The 10,794-nt window shown below is 47.0% G+C and overlaps 1 protein-coding gene across 1 annotated transcript in view; it reads left to right on the top strand.

The window, feature by feature from the left end:
- The first annotated feature begins 400 nt into the window (after nt 1-400).
- Nucleotides 401-10,794, top strand: part of PARP14 (poly(ADP-ribose) polymerase family member 14) — a 52,245-nt gene continuing 41,851 nt past the window's right edge. Inside the window, exons 1-3 of the mRNA XM_017855357.1 lie at nt 401-2,103; nt 4,837-4,970; nt 6,732-6,765. Of these exons, the coding sequence (XP_017710846.1) occupies nt 1,917-2,103; nt 4,837-4,970; nt 6,732-6,765 (355 nt within the window). The 5' untranslated portion in view covers nt 401-1,916. The remainder of the gene's footprint in view (nt 2,104-4,836; nt 4,971-6,731; nt 6,766-10,794) is intronic.

Genomic DNA, 10,794 nt, shown 5'->3' with positions numbered 1-10,794 from the left:
GATCCTCTGATAGCTCCTTTCCAGTCCACCCAGGCGTGATAAGCAGACCTCGGGTGGTAAGACACGTTGTTGATAATTAAATAAACCCTCGAAAGTAATCCAGAAATGCCTCTGACTTTATTTCTTATACAATAATTATGTGAGGAAAAGAGAAACTTTTGCTGAGTTCTGGAACCCCAAACTCAGGGGAGAGTGGGAGAGGAGGAATGCTGATTTTACTTGTGGTTTGGGATCAGATGGAAAGGCCCTGGGGAGAAACGGTCACCAAGTTTGACTGAGGGCGCTTGTCCTCCCCTCCTCGGCATGCGGGGGTCCAGAGCAGTTTGGATCAGATGATGAGCGCCATCTGCAGGTAGCAAGCTGGAGGCAGGAGAAAAATATCTGTATACTGTTTAGGATTATTACAGAGCCGAAATAAAAGCCAGGTAAACCATTTGGCCCATCTCTGGTTCTCTTCATTCTGAAATTCAGCCCGATCCTGTAACCCCACAACTTGCTGCCTGGCTCTTTTTTCCCCTTCACGGTCACATTTCTGCAAAGAGCCTGTTACGCTCGCTGCTTCCACTTCCTTCCCTCACTTTCAGTCCTCATAAGCTGCCATCTCCCTCTACTCCCTCCTTTCCAGGAGACGATGCTTGCCGGTCCCCAGCAGTCCAGCAGACACTTCGCTGACCTGAAGTATCGGTAGCACTGGAATGATAATCCCCTCCCAACTCGACTTGCAACACTGCTTTATTTGGGGTCAAGGAAACACACAGCCCCAGCTTCTCTCCCACTACTTGGCCTCCCCTCTTGCAGATGCCACTATTATCCAGCCACTTGCACGGGCCATCCATGGCTGACCATGGAGTCATCCTTGAGCTTTTCCTTCTCTCAAGGCTCACATCCTTCAGCAAGTCCTGCTTTCACTATTAATTGAGATCCTCCTTTTCTCAGTTCTTCTCTGCCAGCATCCTAGTCTCAGCCACCCTTGTCTCTCACCTGGGACACTATGGTAGCCACTTGGCCGACCTCTCTGCCTCCACTTTAGCCACCACGCAGCAGCCGGAGTGATCCTGTAAGTGTGAATCACACCGTGGAACTCCACTTCTTAACCCTCCAAGCTCCCTCCCCCTCCATATCCTTAGGGTTATCAGGTCACATGCCACCGCCCCATAAACCCTCCTTGAGCCACCACAGCTGGGCTAGGATCCACTCCTCATCTGTTCCAGGAACACATGTATATTCTTTCCCAGAGCAGCTATTCCCCGCTGTGTTCACCATAGCTCCTTGATCTCAGTGAGAGCTCAGTGAGTCAGTTCATGGCGCCTAGTAAATATTCCACAAAAAAACCTGTAAGTGTAATTGTTTCTCCCACATTTCTAGACATGTAATACTAACAGATTAAGGAACAGAAAGCCAAACAGGGAAAGCAACGTAAAATTCTGATAATCACATTGATTGCTGAAAAAGCCCCCAAATAGGCAGCAAACATTCTAAAAGGGCCACAGTTTGCGAGTCGTTTTATTCTTTTGTAAAGGGTCGGCTTGCGGCAAAAATTAAATGATCTTTGTGTTTGGCCAAGGTCTGGTGCCCCAAAGCTGCCGACTTGATCTGCGGTTGGGGTGAGCGGCAGGCAGTGGGGCCGGAGTTAGGAGGGGGTGTGGGAGCCCGCGGAGCACAGGTGAACGGAGGCTGCCTTCCCGGGGCGCGGCTGGCCAGCCCCAAAGGGTTACTTTGGCCTTGGCTGTGGGCCGAATGCGAAGGTGGGGAGGTGGGCGGGGGATGACTCGGCCATTCCTGGGTCCGCTGTGTTAGGCTGAAGGCAAAAGGAAACCAAGACCTGGGAGTTTTCCAGGAAACGAAAGCGAAAGAGTCAAAGTTAGCGGCCCGGAGTTGGCGCGGCCCCTGCAGTCCGGCGGAGAGCGGTGCTGAGGATGGCTGTGCCCGGCTCCTTCCCGCTGCTGGTCGAGGGCTCTTGGGGCCCCGACCCCCCGAAGAACTTGAGCACCAAATTGCAGATGTACTTCCAGAGCCGGAAGAAGTCGGGAGGCGGCGAGTGTGAGGTCCAGCAGGATCCCAGGAGCCCGTCCCGCTTCCTGGTGCTCTTCTACCCGGAGGACGGTGAGGGGCGCGAGGGGTGGGGTGAGGAGGGGGCACCTCTGTCCTCCCTCCAGGGAAATGGCTGCGGGGCACACACCGGAGGGGGACTCGCCCGGCTCCAGCGGCTGCTGTAGCGGAGGTGGCCGGGCCGGGTACGGGGGCGGGGGCGACAGAATGGACTCCGAGCGCTTCCGGGGCGCTGCGGTTCCCCGGCGCCCTGCGCTTCCAGGCGCTTAACCGCGCGGCCCGGAGGTGGCGGCGGAACCGCGCAAGTGACTCTTCATCCCTCGATCGTTTTCTGTCTTTCCCTGTTGTGGTGGTGTTATTGTTTGTTGTTGTTGTTGTTGTGAAGTGAGTCTATCCTCTTGTCATCCTTTTCTGTCTTTTCCTTTTCTTAAGAAACGTGACAAGTCACAGAGATTCCTCGTGGGTCTTGGAGATTCCCAGAGGTCCTGGGGTCACTTGGAAGAGGGGCAGAGGCGCTGCCTAAAATCACACGGCCTGAATGTCAACGTAGAGCCGTCACAGCGGCCACATTGGAGGGCCTGTTGATCGACCACAGGTCCCCATTGTCGATGGCCTGCCGGAGCCTTTTCCCTGAGTCTCTAGTGCTCAGATTGGGAGCAAGGATGATATTCTGAAGTGACAGTGGGTTGGGAGATTTGAGCTTTGGAGGGGGAAAGTCGGCAAAGTTCCCTCCTTACAGGCCATTAAGGGGCTTTTTCCCTTCTTCCCCACTACTCCCCACTCCCCTACTCCCCACTACTTGGTGGGTCAAGAGCCCACCGATGATCTGCTGGCTCAAGGGCCTCCCTGGTCTGCAATGGGAAGCCTGTGACCTGCAGCTCCCAGAATGGGCGCCTTTTCCACTGGCATCTTATGGATGGTGACCCATCGGGATCTAGTCAACCCCTAATTCCGCTTTCTTGTCTCTGGATTTGGAGAAGCATTTGGGCCAGAGGAGAAGCAAGGAGGCTGAGGCTGAGGCCGTGCAATCAGAGGGCCCCAGAAGGGATCTAAAAAGGAAAAATGAAACAGACAAAGAAGGGTGCACAGAAGGAAGGAAGGAGGCAGACGGGAGACATGATTGGCTCATGGCCCTTATGAAAACAAAATGCCATGTTTTCCTAGGATTAATTTCACCAAGGAGTGCTCAGAAGGGCAACTATGTGATCTTTTCCCTTTTGGGTGTCGCTTTTCCTTGAGAGTTTTCCCCACTGTGACTTCAGAGGTCAACATCACCATCGATCTGGCCCTTAAGGATGCTTCTGTCTTCTTTAGATTCCATTATCCTTAAAAGTAGGTCTCACCCATCTGAATCACCTGGAGAGCAGGTTAACCAGGCACCTTCCCAGCTCTGTTTTAGAGATTCAGGTTCAGTGAATGTGGGGTGGGTGGTAAGCCATGTGTTTAACCGGCATCCCAGGTGACCTTGGTGTGTTAAAGTTTCAGAATTTCTGTAGTTTGCTGACAACCCCAAATGAATAAAAATACAAATATCACAAAATATAATTTTGTGATGATAAAATAACTCAATTCTAGCCCTCCAAGCAGAAAAGATTTTAGTCTTACTGCTGGGCTATCATCCTTGACCAGCCCCGGCCCACAACTCCTCTTCCTCCACCCCCAGGCTGCTCCAGTGGCCCCTCTTGTCTTACCCCCCAGCACAGATGACCCAAAACGTATTAAAACTCACAACCGGCCAGGCACGGTGGCTCATGCCTGCAATCCCAGCACTTTGGGAGGCCGAGGCGGGTGGATCACAAGGTCAGGCGATCAAGACCATCCTGGCCAACATGGTGAAACGCCATCCCTAGTAAAACACACAAAAAAGTTAGCCGAGCGTGGTGGTGTGCGCCTGTAGTCCCAGCTACTCGGGAGGCTGAGGCGGGGGAATCACTTGAACCAGGGAGGCGGAGGTTGCAGTGAGGAGAGAGCGCACCACTGCACTCCAGCATGGCGACAGAGCAAGACTCCATCTCAAACAAAACAAAACAAAACAGAACAAAACAAAAAACAAAACAAACAAAACAAAAACAAACTCAAGACCTAGTATGGTCAAAGTTCTTGGGGGTGGAAAATCCCTAGTCAGTTTTAGTTTCCTACTTGAGGAACCACTTTCTCAGTAACAAGGGTCAGGAATTTGCTAACAATGAATGACCTACACTTGAAGTCCCCAAAATGCGTTCTTCTTCTGCAGAGGATATTCTCCACTCTCCACCCTCCATGCCAGGAAATGGCCTCAACAGGTGCGGGCCCATAGGATAACCTGATTTGATTCATGTAAACCTAATAGGCAGATAATAAGAATGAGCCCACCAGCACTTGTCTGTATTTATTCATGTATAGCAAATAGAAATGAATGGGAAGCTGTATCTCACTTTTATACAGTTCACTGGATTTCTGAAAAGTTGGTATAAATTGACATAACATTGTAAACCCTGTTTCAGATGTGTCTATTTTATCATACATTACCAACATATCTCCATTAACCTTACAAATAGACAAGAAAACTAAGGCTTTGTAAGTACGGCTTATTAGGAAACATAGTCAATATTAAAAAGTCAGTTTAAGGATGCAATTCAAATCCATATCTGCTTGCTAAACTTTTCCTCTTTTACTTCACGTAGCCTCTCTTGAGAAACCGACGAAGTCATTGATGGATGGTAACGCAGCCCATAGAAATCATAGAATAATTTTGTAAATAAAGATTGCTTGTCATTTGGCCGTTTTTCCCCCCTTTGGACATTTCAGTTCGGCAGAAGGTTCTGGAGAGAAAAAATCATGAGTTAGTATTGCAAGGAAAAGGAACATTCAAATTAACTGTCCAGTTACCTGCAACCACAGATGAAATCCATCATGTCTTTGAGGAGGAACTTCTAACACAGGCAAGTAAACTTTAGGCGTGAATAAAAGGGATTTAGGTCTTCCAAGGTGTGTGAGATGAGAATCACAATGAGGAAAATACACTGGAAAGAAAAGTGTGAAGCAAACTGCAGTGAGAAAAGCAGATTACAAATGTAGGGGGAGTGAGGGCAGTGGTAGAGTAGGGTAGTATGGGATAAAGTAAGAGGGGGTACTTCCTTTCTTTTTCTTTTTTTTAGATGCAGTCTCGCTCTGTCGCCCAGGCTGGAGTGCAGTGGTGTGATCTCAGCTCACTGCAACCTCCGCTTCCTGGCGATTCTTCTGCCTTAGCCTCCAGAGTAGCTGGGACTATAAGAATATGCCACTATGCCCAGATAATTTTTGTGTTTTTAGTAGAGATGGGGTTTCACCATATTGGCCAGGCTGGTATCGAACTCCTGACCTTGTGATCCACCTGCCTAGGCCTCCCAAAATGCTGGGATTACAGGCATAAGCCACCACTCCTGGCTGGGGGTACTTTTTATGTGATTTTAAACACATTTGGAAAAGTCAAGATGTGGGGGTTATAATAATGGTGGTTTGGGATGTAAAATTTGGGGTCTGTGTCTCCTGAGTTCTTTATAACCTGGAACCTGTTATATTTGTTTTATTTTGTATGTCATTTTGAGGAGACAGCAATCCATACTACATGTATTAAGTATCATCCCAATTGTAAAATGGAATAGTAACAATAATGATTCAACAACAGATTTTAGGATTATTGTGAGGGTTAAACAAGATGATCTGTATAAAGCACATGGCACAGTTCTTGTTATATATAAAAACACTCAGTAAATGTTTTATTTTTATTTGTTTTAGTATTGTTTTTCAGAAACAGGGTCTCACTCTGTTGCCCAGGCTGAAGTGCAGTGGCATGATCATGGCTCACTGCCTCCTTGACCTCCTGGGTTAAGGCGATGCCCCCACCTCAGCCTCTCCAGTAACTGGGACTGCAGGCGCATGTCACCACACCTGGCTAATTTTTTGTATTTTTTGTAGAGTCAGAGTTTTATCATGTTGCCTAGGCTGGTCTTGAACTCCTGGGCTCATGTGATCCACTTGCCTTGGCCTCCCAAAGTGCTGGCGTTACAGGTGTGAGCCACTGCACCTGGCCTTAATTTAATTTTTTATCTTTTTTAGAGACAGTGCCTTGATCTGTCTCCCAGGCTGGAGTGCAGTGGCACCATCATAGTTCACTGTAACCTTGAACTCCTGGGCTCAAGTGATCCTCCTGTCTCAGCCTCCCAAGTAGTTGAGACTACAGGCATGCATCACCATGCCTGGCCAATTTTTTTTTCCTAAATTTTTTTTTTAGAGATGGGGTCTCACCATGTTGCCCAGGCTGGCCTTGAACTCCTGGCCTCAAGCGATCCTCCCACGTTGGCCTCCCAAATGCTGAAATTACAGGTGTGAGTCACAAGTCAGTTCAGCCTCAATAAATATTAAACAAGGGAGAAATTATGAGCTAAGATGTTTCTCTGATGTAGGATGTACCTCATATTCCCAAACACTTGGTGTTAATTGAGGTTTCTGTTATTTGTGTCTCATCTTCATTGGTAATTTTTGTGACTTGAAAGTGAATATGCCACTATGTATGGCCCCAGATGAATTCAAGAGCACCATTATCAGACCTTTTCGTTATTGTTTCTATTTATCCTCCATCTCCAGGCTGGTCCCAGGGACATTTTCTTATGTAAAGAAATTGTTAATAATGTATTAATGCTACTTTATTGTTTGCATTTCAGGACTCCAAAACCAAAGAAGATGTTAAAGAACCAGGTAAAATCTCAGTTGAGATGACTCTGACATTCACCAAGCGGTTATTAAAGGCAGCACTTGAGGGAGTCAGCCCTCTCTTCTTGACTTTCATAATGCAGGATGTGCTCCGCTGGGAGCTGCCTTGGACTGCATCCTCTTCATATTCTGAGCCAGCTGTGCAGAGGGTGGCTTTTAGGGCTCAGGTCATAACGATTGGAACTGCTCTCTCTGGGGCCTGGGAGACACATTGCAATAGAGGGGAGGGCAAAGAAGTGCCAGAGAGGTGGTGATGAGCTGATCTTTACTTTCCACTTGTGCTGAGCCAGCCGCTGAGAAGCAAGGACATGATATATCCAAGGGAGTCGCACGTGGCTTAGCACTACTTCCTGAGCACTGGGTGTGAGGGTGCTGTGCTCTGAAGCCAAAACAGGAAGTTGTGACTCCTCTGTGAACACAGGCTTTTGAGCACTGGCGCAGGATTGGATTGGAGGATTGCAGTCCTCTAAAAGACAGCAGCTCTTCTTAACTCATCTGCTGTAGGAAACAACCAGTGACCAATTAGCTGTTGTGGACTCCAATGCTCAACTAGCATCTGGGCATTGAGCTGTCATGCCACCTGACGTTTACTAAAGAAGCAACTAGTTTTCATAGCTAAGCATGCTATTATAAAGGGTAGGAAGTGAACCACTCTGAATGAACCGAACCAGAGAGACAAAGTGATACATGTATCTAAACCTTAAGGAAAAGGAACAATATATAATCATTGTCCTCTAATATTGAAATTATCTTGAGAACATGTAGTTTTCTGCAACTTTCTCTTTTGGAAAATGGCACTAGAGTAAGAGCTGCCTTTATTTGGCAAAAAGATTGGATAAGGATATATGGCTTATTTTTATCTAATATGGATGTCCTGTTAAAACTGTAGAATTTAATATGCATGGCTTTCTTAGGCAGCTCAGGAGTTTCATGAAATAGGAATTTTTTGTCTCTTTAGAGTAATTCCTGCTTTCCGTTCCTCACTTGTGGAACTGGCTCCCCCAGCTCCCAGTGTTTGTTGTTGGGATCTCCTAAGGCCTTATCTTTTTCTTGGAAGATGCCAAAGTGCTGTACTCTCAAGCTCAACTTCAGACCAGGAAGTGGTTTTCTATGTGCATATTTATTCTTGCTCTATAGCCCTAGATCTAAAATTTAATCACATCTGTGTTTCTTATGATTTCGTAGATTTTTACCTTAACTCTGTCTTAACTGACATGTTAGCACTGTTTTAAATTTGCTTAAAACTCCCAAAGGTATTCCCAGCGAAAGCCCCAGTCCCCTTCCACCAATAGACTTTTCATTGTCCTGGGGATTTTAGGCCCATTTTCTAACCTGTTTTTACCTGACCTGGACTCCAAGGATAGCAGCCAGCTAGGAATTTGGGTGGTCTACACAAGATACTGAAGTTGGCTCCTTTAAGGGAAGCAGAGATTCTTTGCTGAATGGTTACTCCACACTGATCCCTGACAATGGCCCTAAGGCTGGGACTCTTGAAATTACTTGGAACGTGGTAGACAGTTTCAGAACTGAGCAAAGTGTGGGTGGAGAGTAGGTACTAACTGGATTCTGTTTCCCAGGGATGGGGATAGCGGAAGACACTGCACTAAGCATGCCCGAAACCTCATGCGAAAAGTAAAACTGAGGCATCAGCAGGAGGTGACAGGGCAGGGAAAGGCACACACACCAGTGTCAGGTGAGGTCAGCACTGAGCTAGTGTCCTGTTGCAGGATAAGCTTAGTTGGGCTGGGTCTGAAAGGTAGAAACCAGCACTTGGAAGGTCTTGGAGAAGAGACAAGGGCAAGAGCAGAGAAATACCGCTTACCTGTGGTCGGAAATTCTGGTGTTTTCAAATCCATATCCCCAGACTGGACTCCTCTCTCAATTCCAGAATTTCTGTCTGACCTTCTTTTGGGAAGTATATTAGAGCCAACATGCCCGAAGCCATGTGTGTCATCTTCCTCCCCAAGCAGGGGCCCTTTCTGGCCGCCTCATTTCTCTTGAAGTACACAATCAGTCTGCTTGTCACCTACTAGACATTTCACGCATCACGCCTTTCACATCTGCTGATCATAGAGACCTTTTTTTTTTTTTTTTTTTTTTGGAGAGAGGTTTTCACACTGTTACTCAGGCTATCTTGGCTCACTGCAGCCTCAACCTCCCTGGCTCAAGCAATCCTCCTACCACAACCTCCTAAGTAGCTGGGGCTATCATAGCATGCACTACCATGCCCAGCCAATTTTTAACATTTTTTGTGGAGACATGGTCTCACTATGTTACCCAGGCTGGTCTTGAACTCCTGGCCCCAGCTGACCCTCCCACCTTGGCCTCCCAGAGTGCTGAGATTACAGGCATGAGCCACTGCACCCAGTCTCATTTTCTTTTAAAGTTTTCCTTATCCATCCTTCTCTCACCACAGGCCGTTCCTTTTTACCTCACAAGTTCAGCATGGCAGGCGCTCCCTGCTTGCTCTGTGTCTGCCACCCTTCTCCTTAAACCTGACCAGCCCTTTGCACTATTGCTAAATAGCCTGCCATCCTTTTCATGGAAACCTTCCATGGCTCACCCTTACCACAAACTGGGAGATAAAGTCCAGACCACCTTCTGAATCTAGTCTGCTTTTCTGGCCTCATTTTCTTCATTCTGCACAAATGTGCTCCTTTTGAGCCACATCAGTCTAATTGCTGTTTTCTAAATTGTCTGATGCAATTGCAGCACTCTCCCTGTGCTTCTGTTGCTCACAATTACCTCTATTCCACTTTTCTCTACCCAGTTCCACATACCCTTCAAGACCTGCTGAACTTCCTCCTCTTCTCTCAAGTCTTTCCATGCCAGCCCAGCCCATTTATCTCTTTCTGGGCTTGATTGTTAATGCTCTTTTTTGGTCAGTTAAGGCTTTCTTGTGGTGAAGCATCTAATATTGATGGGGTTATAAAACTATGTTGCTGGAAAGATTCTTTCAGTCCAGTTCACTTAGTCCTATACCCTCATTTTATGATTAAGAGACATGCCCAAGGTCACATGGCTAAAGAGTGGCAGCAGGGATTAAACACATATAGCCTCCTCCCTAGCCCAGCAGTCATTCTGATTTGTTATACCTGTCTCACTTAGTGCTAATTTATGTAGTTGCTTTATCTTTAAGCTATTTTTTTTTTAAACTTAGCATGAGTGTGTTCATGGCATGATAGCCAGCACACAACAGAGTGGTCTAACTGTTGTAACAACCTCCCAAATCAGTAACCTAACACAACACAAGTCTGTTTGTTTGTTTATTTTTCTGAGATGGAATTGCCCAGGCTGGAGTACAGTGGTACAATCTAGGCTCACTGCAAACTTCGCCTCCCAGCTTCAAGCGATTCTCCTGCCTCAGCCTCCCAAGTAGCTGGGATTAGAGGCGTGTGTCACCATGCTCAGCTAATTTTTGTATTTTTGGTACAGACAGGGTTTCACCATGTTGGCCAGGCTGGTCTCAAACTCCTGACCTCAAGTGATCCGCCTGCCTCATTCTCCCAAGGTGCTGGGATTACAGGCATGAACCACTGCACCTGGCCACAACACAAGTTTATTTGTCCTTCTCATCAGAGTTCAGTGTAGTTGGCAGCTGGGGTGGTGGTGGGAGTGTCAACCACTTCATGTGGTCATTCAGGGACCCAGGCTCCTTCCACCCTTTGACACCATTATCTCTAAATGTGGTGTCCAAGGTCACTGCAAGGGAGAATGGGATTTCATATTAAGGAGATTTATATTGGCCAGGCCTGAAGGTGGAATTCACTTCCACCCATATTCCATTAACTGCAGGGACACTACTGTTGAAACTGAACTGCAGGAAACTTGAGAAATATTGTCCAGGAAGTAAGCAAAATGGATTTAGTGCACACAGAGCATTTTATGCTGCCACTGCGAACGTTTACACATGTCATTTTTCTCATATACCTCCATTAGAAAATCTGTAAATGTCTTATCTAATGTTTTTATATTCTTTCCTCTCCTTATATCCAGGGTCTTGAACACGATAAG

The sequence above is a fragment of the Rhinopithecus bieti genome, unplaced genomic scaffold (assembly GCF_001698545.2).
Source record: "Rhinopithecus bieti isolate Rb0 unplaced genomic scaffold, ASM169854v2 scaffold_39586, whole genome shotgun sequence".
NCBI lineage: Eukaryota > Metazoa > Chordata > Mammalia > Primates > Cercopithecidae > Rhinopithecus > Rhinopithecus bieti.
Note: the sequence above shows the minus strand (reverse complement) of the source record. Positions and strands in the feature narration are given on the sequence as shown.